This window comes from Kogia breviceps, chromosome 5 (genome assembly GCF_026419965.1).
Source record: "Kogia breviceps isolate mKogBre1 chromosome 5, mKogBre1 haplotype 1, whole genome shotgun sequence".
NCBI lineage: Eukaryota > Metazoa > Chordata > Mammalia > Artiodactyla > Physeteridae > Kogia > Kogia breviceps.
The window spans coordinates 85,379,834-85,395,035 of NC_081314.1; the positions used below are offsets into that span (position 1 = coordinate 85,379,834).

General features: G+C 40.4%; 2 protein-coding genes across 4 annotated transcripts in view; one reads left to right on the forward strand and one right to left on the reverse strand.

Moving 5' to 3' along the window:
• TEX55 (testis expressed 55) overlaps window positions 1-5,257 on the reverse strand; it is a 73,581-nt gene extending 68,324 nt beyond the window's left edge. Inside the window, exon 1 of one of the 2 annotated variants that reach the window (XM_059064746.2) lies at window positions 5,019-5,257. The gene's annotated coding sequence lies outside the window, so the exon portion shown is untranslated. The remainder of the gene's footprint in view (window positions 1-5,018) is intronic. The other variant, XM_059064748.2, reaches the window with a different exon arrangement.
• Window positions 5,258-5,313: 56 nt separating this feature from the next.
• Window positions 5,314-15,202, forward strand: part of IGSF11 (immunoglobulin superfamily member 11) — a 148,183-nt gene continuing 138,294 nt past the window's right edge. For both annotated transcript variants that reach the window (XM_059064752.2, XM_067034552.1), the window contains exon 1: window positions 5,314-5,729. In XM_059064752.2, the coding sequence (XP_058920735.1) occupies window positions 5,678-5,729 (52 nt within the window). In that variant the 5' untranslated portion in view covers window positions 5,314-5,677. The remainder of the gene's footprint in view (window positions 5,730-15,202) is intronic.

The window sequence follows — 15,202 nt, forward strand, 5'->3', positions numbered from 1 at the left end:
TGAAGATGGAGGAAGGGGGCCATGGGCCAAGGAAAATAGGTGGGCTCTAGAAGCTAAGAAGGAAAGGAGCACAGCCCCGTTGCCCTCTTGAGATGAGATGATTACCTAATGACACTTTAGACCTCAGAGCTATAAGATAATAAATCTGTTTCATTTTATGCCGTTACATTTGTAATGACTTGTTACAGCAGCTATCGGAATCTAATACAAGCCTTTTAGTTTATAGCAAGGACTTACACTTTCACTCTGAGATGGGAAGCCATTGTAAGGACTTGGGCTGAGGAGTGACCTTGATCTGACCTAATAGGATCATTCTGGATGCTTTGTTGAGAATAGAACATATAAGAAGGATTCCTTCCCTCTAGATTTTAGCTTGACTTTTCCATATTTTGTTGAGAGCTCATCAATTCATTTAAGATTGAAAAAATAATTTCAAAATTTTTGTAAGTCAAGGTCTCTCATCTATTTTGTTGTCAGAAATGAAAGTCTGATATATACTTTAAACTTCTATGAAAAACTCATCAAATTTGAAAAAAATAAGATAATTGATTGCTAATACCCCAATATATAGAATCAAGTAGCAGAATTTGAAGCAGATTAATTTAGATTAGTGAAAACTGGTAAAGAGACTTTGAAGAATACTTTAAAATTATTTTCCTTATAAGAAAGAGAATACAAAAAAATTTCAGGTGACATAAAATGCTTCTTATTCTATTGCCCTTTTCAAGTTGTAAAAAACATAGTGGTGCCATTTAAAATTTTCCATTAGAATAAATGCAAAAGCACTTAGTTACACTGGGCCCTGCTCAGAGAATAACTTTGCCTAAAAATAAATGTGTTCATAATGACATGGTTTCAAGGAAGAGAGCTAACTTCTCCCAAAATGAATGAAGATGTGAAACTTCACTTCAGCAGTATTCACAATGGTGACAGGGATTGGGCCATGGTGAAGGGGGTGGAGATGCTGTTTACCTTTGCGTAAATCTTGTCTAGCAAGAGTTACCAGAGGAATAGGCAGAAGCAGATATAAGAAAGACGAATCTGTCAATATTATCTAGGTTACAAATTGATCCAAAATTTGAGAAGGATGTTTTAAAATATTAAATTATCTATTTATGTCTTAACATACAATAAATGCTTATTAGTTTGCTTGTTGCTTTACTCTAATGATTCCACTATTATCTTTTCTACTCCTTTATTATTATTTTAGAGACCTTATTGCCTCTGCACAAAGGGGAAGAGGGAAGAATTCCTCTCAAGTTCTACTTTTTTAAAAAAATTTATTTATTTATTTTTTTGTGGTATGCGGGCCTCTCACTGCTGTGGCCTCTCCCGTTGCAGAGCACAGGCTCCGGACGCGCAGGCCTAGCGGCCATGGCTCACGGGCTTAGTTGCTCCGCGGCATGTGGGATCTTCCCGGACCGGGGCACGAACCCGTGTCTCCTGCATCGGCAGGCGGATTCTCAACCACTGCGCCACCAGGGAAGCCCATCAAGTTCTACTTTTAAAAGGATCAGGCTCATAAAAAAAACAAAATGCCATTTGCAGCAAACATGGTTGGACCTAGATATTCTCATACTGAGTGAAGTAAGTCAGAGAAAGACAAATATCATATGATATTGCTTATATGTGGTATCTAAAAAAAGGATACAAATATTTACATATTAAAGAATTAAATATTTATTTCTTATTTACAAAACAGAAATAGAATCACAGATGTAGAAACAAACTTACGGTTATCAGAGGGGAAAGCAGTGGGCAGGATAAATTGGGATATTGGGGCTGACATATACACACCACTATATATAAAATAGATAAGGACCTACTGTATAGCACAAGGAACTCTTCTCAGTACTCTGTAATGCCCTACATGGGAAAAAAAATCTAAAAAAGAGTGGATATATGTATATGTATAACTGATTCACTTTGCTGTATAGCAGAAACTAACACAACATTGTAAATCATCTATACTCCAATAAATTTTTTTTTTAATCAAAAAGAAAAAGGACCAGCCTCTGCTCTAGACTATATATGGTTCTAAGCAGCGAGGTTAAAATAGTTACAGAATGAGTTACTGGCTCAAACAAGGATCAAAAAGATATTTTCTAACCTTATGAATGATGTTCTTATAAAACATTCAATAGACAAACAGTCTCAAAAACATAAATTAACCTTTAATTATATACACGAATGGAGAGGGATAGGTGGTATTAATAATTTAAAATAACTAATTAAAATAATTTATATTTAACTTTGGAAAGCCTTATGATTCCATCCACAGTTTTTCTTTCCTAATTATGTTTCTCCTAAGCTAATCATAAATTTAATTTTCCATTCTTGAACGCAGAGTAACTGATTGTGGAAAGAGATGGGTCCAGCATTTTGATGGGTGGAGGAGAGAAGCTGGTCTAGGACTAAAATTTGAATTTGGATAATTCCTATTTAAATATTGAGAAGTTGACTGTATTGTCAGGTCATCAGTGTTTTTGATCCAAAATTACTATTCACTATAACAGAGTCCCTTGTCCCAGTCCTTCCCCGCTCCATTTCTTCCTTGGTCAGGTAAGACAACTATAGCCTCCTCAGAGGTGAGAGTGGGGCTCGTCTCATTCAAATTTTACAGCTACTCATGTGCTGGTGGGGTGGAGGTGGGATTAATGTTGGGGAGGCAATTGCAGTGTTCCCTACAGATAGCTTTAAGACACTATGGTGGATATAAATTGCTTTAGATGTTGGTCTATAAAGAGATAAAAGAAAGACTTTGTGGTGTGGTTGAAAAAACTGTTGGGTTGGTTCCAGTTCTGCCTGTTGGTATTTGCAATCCCTGAGATGTTGATTGATCTTTTTTGAGACTCAGTGTCTTAGTGAGTGAAGAGGGGGTAATACTATTTGCCTTACTTACCCCCTGGGGTTGCTGTGAAGATCAAATCAGACAATATGTGTGAAAGCACTTTGACATTTATAAAGTATTGTACAAATGAAAGATGTTGTCTGTTGCTTTAGCACTCAGAATAATTGAGATTTAAAGAAAGCCTACTGTGGTCATAAGGCAGATAAGGATAAAAGAGTTGGTAAAACTCATGACTAATAAAAATTTTACTCAGAGTACATGCCTGAGGTATTAGCTCTGTGAATTAAATAGCACATTTTTTCTTTGTTTCCTGTGAGAGTGTCCTTTTGGGTGCCTCTGTGTACAGCGCTTGGTTTCCAGTACTCCGATCTGCTGCCTTTGAGTCAGCCATCTACCATCTGCCCGCATGCTTCTGGGCAGCCAGATTGCCTCCTGAAATCTGATCATCCCCAGTCTCCCTTCAGAAGCCACACTTTTTCAATTAGAAGGACTGCTCCACCAAACTGTGAGCACTCTGTCCTCTTAATAACTCACTGGCTCCTGTCCGGCAAGGCAGAAGAACACTATGGTGACAAAGAGGCAGCACAGCTCTGTTTCTCTGCTGATTCATAACATTGTAGATATATCCCAAGTGTAATTGGAAGCTATTTAAGGGTGAGGATCATATACTGATATTTTATGTTTAACCTTCAACCCAGTGCCTTACACAGTGTAGATACTCAGTAAATATTTGCTGAATTGATTTGCTAAGAAGTATATCAGGTAACTTGCTTTATGAAGGCTTTTAAGCCTAGATTATTAGGTTATTTAATTATAGAATCAGTATTCTATCTCTATATTTAAATCTGGGATTACAGTGAAGCAAAGTCCTGCTCGGAGTAACACCTTTCTTTTCTCCTTATATTATTTGCTCTTATACCCTGCTTGTGGCTGGGTTAGAAAGCAGGAATAAGTACAAGACAAAGTAAGGAACTGAATTGGTTGTAGAAAGAGAATATAAAGTCCTTACTCTGGAATTTAAAAGAATGAGAATGATCCCAGTGATGAAATACTTGAAATATTAAACTTCTGTTAATATAAAAAATTCTATACTGTCATATCACTCTTTTCTTGCCATTAGAGGTCTGGTAAGGGATTCTAGCAAATTGGAAGTAGTCAGAAAAGTTGAAGCATTTAAAATTCATAATCAAACTATCTTTTCAGGGTATTGTTGTTAAAGGTGATTGATGTTTCTTAATGTGGTTTCTTTTTAAACTTCAAATTATAACAGCAACATTTTCAAAAAAGAAGAAGTGCATCCATAATTCCATCATCCTGATACTATTTTAATTTTTACCTATGTCTCCCAATCTTTGTCCAAATGTATAGATGTTTTATATATTTGTCTTTCTCCCATGCATGGCCCTGGGAGGATTGTATGTGCCAGATGGGGGCTCAGAATCTCTGAATGGCTCCCAGAATTCTAATCTGTGCTGCTGTAGAAATTGACCAGAATGGTCTGACATTACCGGGGGAGATATGTCCTCAAATCTAGAAGGACTGGGTGGGAGGCTGAAGTAGAATGGGACTATGGGCTTTAAGAAAGGGAGCAGGAACCTCATTGGAAAAGGAATGAAGATTAGGTTTTATAAGGAAAGATGTAGGTAGGTATTTAAGTAAAATAATTTCAGATGCCATGAAGGTCTCTCTTCCCATCCAATCAAAACAAGCAAGAAACAAAAAATAGAAACCCAACCAAAGTAATCAATCACCGCAATAAAAGCATCTCTAGTTAACATTAAAATAAAAGCATTATTAGTTAACAAATACTTGAAATTAGTTTAAGAAAGCGATAAGGTTTAAAAGAAAAAATTGTAAATATTGTAAGTTGATATAAGTTTTACTAAAGGGGCAAGAGAGGGTGCTCTTTGATAGGAGAGACCTCTCTCTCTATCTCTACCAATAGGAGAGACCTATTGGGAGTTAGGGGCATGCTACAGCCCCTACGCTCTTTTCAAGGAAGAAACGGTAGTTGGAAAAATAAAAGGTATAGGCTAAACCTCATCGATTCTTAATTTTGCTAGAGTCAGGTTCTTTTGGGTTACTTAGGGTACAGAAGAAAGGATTGAGAGAAAGTGAAACGGCCAAATAGAAATCATCTGAAAACTGCGATAGAAAAGAATCTTGCCTGTTCGGACGCAGGCTGTGGTGAACTGCCTTGTGGAGCTCTCTGGCGCTCAGGACTGTCACCGCCGGTCTGGGAAGTGGTTCATGGCAGGGGAGGGGCGCTGCCTGCGGACGAGGAGGATGCCCGCCTTCGGTCCCCTGCGCTCGTGGAGGTGTGCTGGGAGCGGGCGGCCCCGCGCACAGGTGGCCAGGGCCGCGCCAGCTGCGCGCCGCGCTTGCTCAGCGGGTGGGCCGCCAGGCGTCGCTCTGGAGCCGCGGTTGCCGGGGAGACCAAGCGAGGCGAGTGGGCGGTGCGGAGCCGAGCCGCAGCCGGGCTGCCGCCCAAGTAGCCGGGCGAGAGTTGCGAGGAGTGGCTCCCCGGGCGGCGCGAGGGGCCGGCGGGTCCTGGGGCAGCGCGAGGTGGCCGTGGAGCAGCGGGGCAAGGCCGGCGAGCCCGGGACGCGCCTGGTCGCAGCTCAGCCTCCGCGGAGCCGGACGGCGCGGGTGCCGCACTTGCCTCGTTTGCGGGTCCCACCGTCCCAGCCCCGCCGGGCGGACTGCGGCCGGGCGGCGGGTCTGGGAGGTCCGGGCTGCCCCGAGAGCTCAGAGAGCCCGGCCCGCTCCTCCGCTGCCGCGACGAGGAGCCGGGCGGGCGGCGGACGCGCTCCCCGCGGCCCCGGAATGACTTGTCGGGGCTCCCCTTTGGCGCCTTTGCTGCTCCTCTCTCTGCATGGTGAGTAGCCCTCCCCTTCCCTCCCGGTGGGGCCTGGCGGGGCCGTTGGGCCGGGGGAGGCTCTCTGCGACGCAGACAGTCTTCTCGCCAGGGCCAGTCTTCGGAGCCCAACTTTCTCGGGGGCCATATTCGTTGCTGTCGGCCGAGGCTCCCGCGCCCACGCGGCGGCTGCTGCCCAGCCGGCGCCCCCTGCCCCGGTCCCCGCCCCCCGCACTGCTCAGGTGTTCCGATCCAGAGGTAACTACGCCCGCCACCCGGTTACCGCCGGTCCTGAACCCGCCTCTGACTCCGACCCCGCTCTTTGCCCTTTTTAGACAACAAACTCCCTTACTTACTGGGTCCAGGGAGAAACGGGATTTAGAATCGTTTCCGTTGTCAGGCGGCTGCAGGAAAACTGGAGATGCTTTTAAAATAATTTGGAAAACTTTAAATTGTAGCTTTCCCCAAATCTTTAACGAGCATATGTAGGTTATGACGGAAAATGTGGTCTTTATTTTAAAAAATAACTACAGTGTGCTACACTACATTAGAAAACAAGAATTTATTATTTTTTTATAGTCTATCTTCTTCCCCAAGGGATTTAAATCGATTTACAAAAATACATAGAACATAGCAACATAAGAACAAAAGAACTAAACATATGTTTAATTTTTTAATTAACTGTCTTTAAAAAAATCTATTTAAGTTTAATTTTCTAATTTCTACTTAATCTTTCTTATATTTTATTTTCTATGAATACTCGTCATATTTAGATCCTGATTTTCATTTTATACATTGCCCTTTCTTTTTGTGTGTCCTGTCCTGTGGAATCAAGTTTTCTGTTCCATTTAATTGATTGCTGAGATTTACTGAGATTTATTCTGAAGGCTTTATTTAAAAAAACAGGTTAACTGATTTATGGAGTATTGTGGTTAATACAGTTTCTTTCTGGAGATATCAGTATGTTTCCCATAATTTTAGTTGAACTGATAGTGTACCCATAGATCTTGAAGTAACCGACTTAAATTGTACAAATTCAATTTAAGGGGTATAGGAGTAATAGAAGGAAATAATCAAAATTACAGATAACTTATCTGGACTTCAGGAGGTATATATTTAGTGATGATGTGTAGATAATAAAGTGCATCAGTATGTGCATTATGTAAACTTGTGCTTCTAAATTAATTTTGTCTGGTTACTACTTTGAGAGGGCCAACATTGTTCTCTGTCCTACTTCCTTTAGGTATGAAATAACAGAGTAAATGGGCTTTTAAATAATCCCTCGGACATAACTGAAACTATTATAAATATTACTATAAGAACAACTGAAATTTTGGGTAAAAAATTGAGTTGTTAACCTTTGTATATTACAATAAATGCATTTGTGTATGGTTTGTTTTTGAATTGTTAGGCAATACTTTTAAAGAGTTGATGAAATTTGTAGAATCAGCCTTACAAGGTCATCTGATGTGTTTCTTTTCCTTCAGCAGAACTATTCCTAAACCATACTAGGATGTTTTTAAAGACTTCCAAGGACATTTCAGCCTTCGTGGTAATCTATTCTGTAGAGGCACTTTTCACCCTCAAAAAATGTGTTCATTTGTTCAGCAAGTGAGCTCCTTATCTGGGCACTTGGGTGTCTGGTGGGGCAGAATGGTGCTGGAAGACAAAGATGCACAAGAGTTTTCTCCACAGCCTGTAAGGAGTTTGCAGTTTTAAAACAAGCTGTAAGCATGCACAAGTGATTTATATGATACAAGGAGTATATGATGAGTGCCATTTTTTGTTGGGGATATCAAGGGAGACTTCATGGAAAAGTTTCCTTTTGATCTGGACTTTGAATGAGTAGAATTTGAATTGGCTGAGATGAGAGTGTTTGGCTTTCCTAGCCAAAGGAACAGACTGGCTGCAGGATATGAAGTGGAAAGTGCAGGGGCATATTCTGGAAAGGCCAGGCTTGTAGCTGCTGGAACAGGAGATGTATATGCGAGGCAGAAAGGGCTAAAACGGTAGTAAAAGGATGGTAGAGAACGTTGAATACTGAGTTTGGGCTTTTTTCAGTGGGCCGTGGGTAGCCCACTGATACTGTTTCCATAAGATGGGGAGGGGATGAGGATGAACAGCTGTTGAGTGCCCAGCATAACAGTCTCCAGGAGGGTACCATGTCCTGACTGTGTTAAGTTCTTGAACCGGTCAATGGCAAAGTTGGAGTGAATGAACTAAGGCCCATTCCTAGGACCTGCAATGTGGAATGAGGGGGAAGAGTGGATAAAGGGTGGAACAAAGTTGGTTCCATTATGAAGGGAGAAAAGGGAAATGGATGCTAGGTAAATAACCATTATAGCAGTGGCCACTACAATGGGAGAATGCACCAAAGGTAGAAATAGGCTTTTACATTTTTGAGAGAAAATGGTTGTCAAGACATTTCTGTTTTTATTTCTGTTTAAATCTCTGTGGAGTAACTTCAAAGGGAATTTGAATTGAAAAGTTGACTTCTGTATAGTTCTACCAGTGGGTTAGATATATCTAAAGCATTTCTTGTATTACTTGTGATTCCTTGAAATAGCAGGTAACCTTCCAGAATCTGAGAAAAATATATAAAAGATGACATAAAATGAAAAGAATTATGAGCTCTGATTGTTAGCATTATGAGAAATTTATTGAAAACTCCCATTTCTTATATTTAACTTTAATTATGGAACTGTTTTGGAAGGATTCACTTTTTATAAAAATTTGTAGTTTGACCTACATGAAAGGAGACAGCCACTAGATGAAAATTTTAGAGAAATTAAGTTCAGTATTCAACATGGACTACTCAGGAAGCAATTTAAATATTAAATCACCAAGCACTTTAAAAATGTTATGCTTAGGGCTTCCCTGGTGGCGCAGTGGTTGAGAGTCCGCCTGCCGATGCAGGGGACACGGGTTCGTGCCCCGGTCCGGGAAGATCCCACATGCTGTGGAGCGGTTGAGCCCGTGAGCCATGGCCGCTGAGCCTGCGCGTCTGGAGCCTGTGCTCCGCAACGGGAGAGGCCACAACAGTGAGAGGCCCGCGTACCGCAAAAAAAAAAAAAAAAAAAAAAAATGTTATGCTTAGAACTGTTGTCAGACCCAAGGTAGTGATGCAGTGGGTAAAGACTTTTTCCTCACAGTAACAGTATGTGTCACATTTTCAAATGTGTTTTCACACTTCGATAATGGAAGCATTTGTATTGAAAATTCTCATTTGAATCTTTATAATTAAGCCATGTGATCTAGTGTCAAACAAGGTGATGTGCTGGTACACAAGATTCTTTAGTTGCTCTGAGTTATACAGAACACCGGTGTGGAATTGAAAGTTGGGAAAATTGTGGCGTTCCCCTAATTTCTCATCTAGAACTGGACTATTTAGAATAGGGATTCTGAATCTATTGTTATCTACACCAGTGGTACCAGTTTACATGTTAGGCAGTTTGAGGTAGGATTGCTGACTTTCTAGTAGTCTGATGACCTCAGGTGAACACTGTCCCCTCAATTTCCTCCTCCTTTGTTTGATGAGGACTCCCTGGCACTTTCACATCTAACCCCTGTGTTTTGAGGGCAGCCTTAGACCATCTGGAGTCTCTGAAATCCTCCCTTGATCATACTTTGAGAGAAGCTAGTTTAAGAGACGCTGTCAGTTCTTGGGTGATATTCAAAATGCCATCTGATTTGAGCTGATTTTGGTCTTAAAAATGGAAAGTTAATTAGTTTACTTATTAAGCTGATCTTACTAAACTGGAAGGATTACTTCCTGTTAAAGTTTGGGTAATTGATTTCCTCTGTACCTGGTTTCCTACCATGTAAGAAAGAGACTGTAGTAGTAGTTTGCCTCTGTGATGGTTTTAAAATTTCAGAAATGTGAAGTCAGTCAGTGTTTCCTAATTTCACAAATGATAGGCTCAGTCATTGATCTGATACCAGTTCATCATTACCATTATTGGGTACTACATAGGTGCTATATGGTGTGGTTCTGCCTCACTCATGTGTTACAGGAAGGTCACATTTTCATAAATATCATTAATTTTTTATTTTTATAGAACAGTATTAAACCAGTGCAATTTGCCAATGTGAACAAGAAGTCTATTCAATAAAAAATTCTTAGAAGTTGTCTACTTACTGGTTTCTCTTCATTTATCATTTTCATCTTGGGAGAGGTAACAAACTGACAAGGTTAAATGCACACTTTTATTTAGAAAAGCGTTGTGGGTAAAGAAGTTGAGATCCCAGAAGTGCTGAGTTCAGGAAATTCTTGTACCACAGAACGTTTTTTGGAAGAATCTTCAGAGAATTAGGTTAACATTAATGGCTAATAACGATAGTGTAGGGCTTCCCTGGTGGCGCAGTGGTTGGGAGTCCGCCTGCGGATGCAGGGGACGCGGGTTCGTGCCCCGGTCCGGGAGGATCCCACATGCCGCGGAGCGGCTGGGCCCGTGAGCCATGGCCGCTGAGCCTGCGCGTCCGGAGCCTGTGCTCCGCCACGGGAGAGGTCACAGCAGTGAGAGGCCCGCGTACCACCAAAAAAAAAAAAAAAAAAAAAAAAGGTGCAAAAAAACTAACGATAGTGTATCAGGATTTAGAGTTGGGATAGATGGTTAAAGTATAATAGGTTTGTGGGATTGGAAATTCAATATTGTTTTTTCATGGAGGGTCACAACTATGTAATAACACAATTTGACATTGTGAATGTAACTCTAATGTAATGGGCCCACTTCTGAGCCATTCTTAAAAGACTCATTAATCCAAATTTTTTTTTAAAAATGAAAAGAAATTTAAAATTCCATCAAAGTCTGTTGAAGATCATACCAGTGGAAGCTTAAGAAATGTTCAAATTTAGAATTTGAACTTAATCCACCTTTGCCCAGAGTCTCCCTGTTTGCAGCACTAGCTCCTGTAAAATCTGTTCTCTCACTCCTGTTTTGTCATTAATGTTGATTCTTTTCTCTCCTCATCCTCCCCTTCTGTTTTGGAGAATGTTACGTTCTTTTAGTAGCATCAGATTCTTCCTAGGTCAATAAATCTAGCCAGTCATAGCTCCTTCCAGTTATTCAGCTCTACCTATTCCAGGATTGACATTAAAAGAAACCAAACAAACCCTGCAGCCAACCAGAAAGAACCAGAAATCACCTTAGAAGCTAGAATTGGTGGGGGTGTATGAGAGTGTGGACATAGTTCTATGCTAACAGTTTCCCCTTGTTCCATGAGGTTAACTTTATGATATAATTATGGGTGTGTATGTATGTATGTATGTATGTATGTGTGTACATTTTCCCTAAAAGACAGTACCATGTCTGGCACAGAATAAGTGCTCAGTAGATAATTGTAACTGAATGAGTCAGTGGTTACAAAAGCAGGTGGTACTCCCATGTGCTTGGAGTACCTGAAAAGAATGCTTTTTTTTCTTTTAAAGAAAAAGAGAATTTCATTAAAATTTTCCTTAAGGATTTGGTTTGACTGTCAGCTTCAACAAATCTTTAAACCTTGCTGTATGTTTTGTGGAATAGAGGTGATAGAGTTCTATTTTCATAGTCTTTTCAAATTGTATGATTTTAGAAGTTTATTTAGAAATGCTGTATTCACATATCTTTTAAAGTTGATTCTTAGCTTATCTTTAATCCTAAAACTTTGAAGTTGTCCATCTTGAGATATTTTTTTTTCCTAAGGAATTTCTGAAGGTTTTGCTCCATGTAGTGAAGAATGATGTTGGACTTTTGGGAATCTATTTAAAACCTCGAAGTTTCCCATTTACGTCACTTGTATTCTTAGTCCTGAGGGCCTGTGTGTTAGAACTAGTCTCCCAAGAATGGAGAAAATTAATTAAAATCACTCCTTATGTGGTCTAAGCCCTCTCTCCCCCTCCCCACATCATGTGTATAAAGTACTAGAGAAGCTTTTTAAGAAATAGGAGCATTAACTCAGTCAGCTTCATGTGGGAGGCGTTATAACCTCCTCCTGGTGGAGATTGCTAGTTGTCTTCCCCGCCCATTCCCTTTCCGTCCTTTGAAGGCTATGTATTTCCAGATATAGTTTCTTCCAGCTGTGATTCATTCCTTTATGGACCATCCTCTCAGTCTGCAGTGATGTTTATAGCTCTAAAAATGTCCAAAGTCTTATACTAATCATAACTGCATCCTCAACAGTGTGCTTGCAGATGCCTTAAGTATCATCATCATTTATTTTTATTTTTTAACATCTTTATTGGAGTATAATTGCTTTACAATGGTGTGTTAGTTTCTGCTTTATAGCAAAGTGAATCAGCTATACATATATCCCTATATCTCTTGCCTCTTGCGTCTCCCTCCCATCCTCCCTATCCCACCCCTCTAGGTGGTCACAAAGCACTGAGCTGATCTCCCTGTGCTATGCGACTGCTTCCCACTAGCTGTATATTTTACATTTGGTAGTGTATATATGTCCATGCCACTCTCTCACTTCGTCCCAGCTTACCCTTCCCCCTAACTGTGTCCTCAAGTCCATTCTCTACATCTTGCGTTTTTATTCCTGTCCTGCCCCTAGTTTCTTCAGAACCATTTTTTTTTTTAGATTCCATATACGTGTGTTAGCATATGGTATTTGTTTTTCTCTTTCTGACTTACTTCACTCTGTATGACAGACTCTAGGTCCACCCACCTCACTAAAAATAACCCAATTTTGTTTCTTTTTATGGCTGAGTAATATTCCATTGTATATATGTGCTACGTGGGCCTCTCACTGTTGTGGCCTCTCCTGTTGCGGAGCACAGGCTCTGGATGCACAGGCTCAGTGGCCATGGCTCACAGGCCTAGCCACTCTGTGGAATATGGGATCCTCCTGGACCGGGGCACGAACCCGCATCCCCTACATTGGCAGGCGGACTCTCAACCACTGCGCCACCAGGGAAGCCCCCACGTCTTCTTTATGCATTCATCTGTCGGTGGACGCTTAGGTTGCTTCCATGTCCTGGCTATTGTAAATAGTGCTGCAATGAACATTGTGGTACATGACTCTTTTTGAATTATGGTTTTCTCAGGGTATATGCCCAGTAGTGGGATTGCTGGTTCGTATGGTAGTTCTATTTTTAGTTTTTAAAGTAACCTCCATACTGTTCTCCATAGTGGCTGTATCAATTTACATTCCCACCAGCAGTGCAAGAGTGTTCCCTTTTCTCCACACCCTCTCCAGCATTTATTGTTTCTAGATTTTTTGATGATGGCCATTCTGACTGGTGTGAGATGATATCTCATTGTAGTTTTGATTTGCATTTCTCTAATGATTAGTGATGTTGAGCATCCTTTCATGTGTTTGTTGGCAATCATATATCTTCTTTGGAGAAATGTCTGTTTAGGTCTCCTACCCATTTTTGGATTGTGTTGTTTGTTTTCTTGATATTGAGCTGCATGAGCTGCTTGTAAATTTTGAAGGTTAATCCTTTGTCAGTTGCTTCATTTGCAACTATTTTCTCCCATTCTGAGGGTTGTCTTTTGGTCTTGTTTATGTTTTCCTTTGCTGTGCAAAAGCTTTTAAGTTTCATTAGGTCACATTTGTTTATTTTTGTTTTTATTTCCATTTCTCTAGGAGGTGGGTCAAAAAGGATCTTGCTGTGATTTATGTCATAGAGTGTTCTGCTTATGTTTTTCTCTAAGAGTATGATAGTGTCTGGCCTTATGTTGAGGTCTTTAATCCGTTTTGAGTTTATTTTTGTGTATGGTGTTAGGGAGTGTTCTAATTTCATACTTTTACATGTAGCTGTCCAGTTTTCCCAGCACCACTTATTGAAGAGGCTGTCTTTTCTCCATTATATATTCTTGCGTCCTTTATCAAAAATAAGGTGACCATATGTGTGTGGGTTTATCTCTGGGCTTTCTATCCTGTTCCATTGATCTATATTTCTTTTTTTGTGCCAGTACCATACTGTCTTGATTACTGTAGCTTTGTAGTATAGTCTGAAGTCTGAGAACCTGACTCCTGCAGCTCCATTTTTCTTTCTCAAGATTGCTTTGACTATTCGGGATCTTTCGCATCATCATTTAAGTATCATCAATTTTAAGTATCATTATACTAATCTTTGTTTCTTTGGACCATGCCCATCACTATCAGTTATACAACTTTTAACAGCCCCTGTTTGTCAAGTTCATTTGCCAGAACACAAATACGTGGCAAAAAGAGAGGCTGAAGTGTAGTGAACATCGCTTGTTGCAGAACATATTCAAATCAGGCTAACATTTTATGCTTTCATTGGTTGAGAAAGTTTGTAGTACAGTTCACTTATGCTTATTGCCCATGTATAAGTACAGATTGCTATACTTCCACTTGTTGGCAAAGACTTAAGGCAGTATGAAGAACACATGAAAAATGTGTTAACAGTACACTGCAAAGATTCTCAAACTTTTTGGTGTTAAAGATGATTGGGGGGCTTCCCTTCCCTGGTGGCGCAGTGGTTGAGAATCCGCCTGCTGATGCAGGGGACACAGGTTCATGCCCCGGTCTGGGAAGATCCCACATGCCGCAGAGCGCTGGGCCCGTGAGCCGTGGCCGCTGAGCCTGCGCGTCCAGAGCCTGTGCTCCGCAACGGGGGAGGCCACAACAGTGAGAGGCCCGTGTCGTACCACCAAAAAAAAAAAAAAAAAAAGATTATTGGGACCTTAATGATTATAGAGGACCAGAAGAGCTTTTGTTTATGTGTGTATGTCTATCAATATTTACCATATTAGAAACTAAAAGTGAGAAAATTTAAAAATATGTATTAATCAATTTAAAAACAACAATAATATAACCATTATATGTTGACATAGTACATTTCTATGACAAGTAAGAATTTTTCCAAAACCAAAAAATATGAGCAAGAAGAGTAACATTGTTTTACATTTTTGGAACACTCTTAAATGTCTGGCTCATTAGAAGACAGCTGGATTCTCCTATCTGCTTCTGTATTCAGTTTATTATGATGTGTTGTCTTGGTTTGGTTGAACTATATGAAGAATATCTGGCCTCACACAACTATGTATTTGGAAAAGGAAGGAGTATTTTGATAGCATTTTAAGATAATTTTGGTTATTCTTCTTTGATATTCTACCCAAACACTTTAAGTGGTAGTATCTTAAAGACTGGTTGCAATGAAGAATCAGCAACCATATCAATAAACATTTCTTACTCCATTATATTAAAGTCCACTTTAATAGATATTAAAATTGTACTTTATTTATTTTTATTATTATTATTTTTTTGTGGTATGCGGACCTCTCACTGTTGTGGCCTGTCCTGTTGTGGGGCACAGGCTCTGGACCTACAGGCTCAGTGGCCATGGCTCACGGGCCCAGCCGCTCCGCGGCATGTGGGATCTTCCCGGACCGGGGCACGAACCCATGTCCCCTGCATCGGCAGGCGGATTCTCAACCACTGCGCCACCAGGGAAGCCCTAAATATTGTACTTTAAATGGATCTTTTACTCATGAGTAATTTTTTTTTGTAACATTATTCATTGATTATTCAGTTGAATA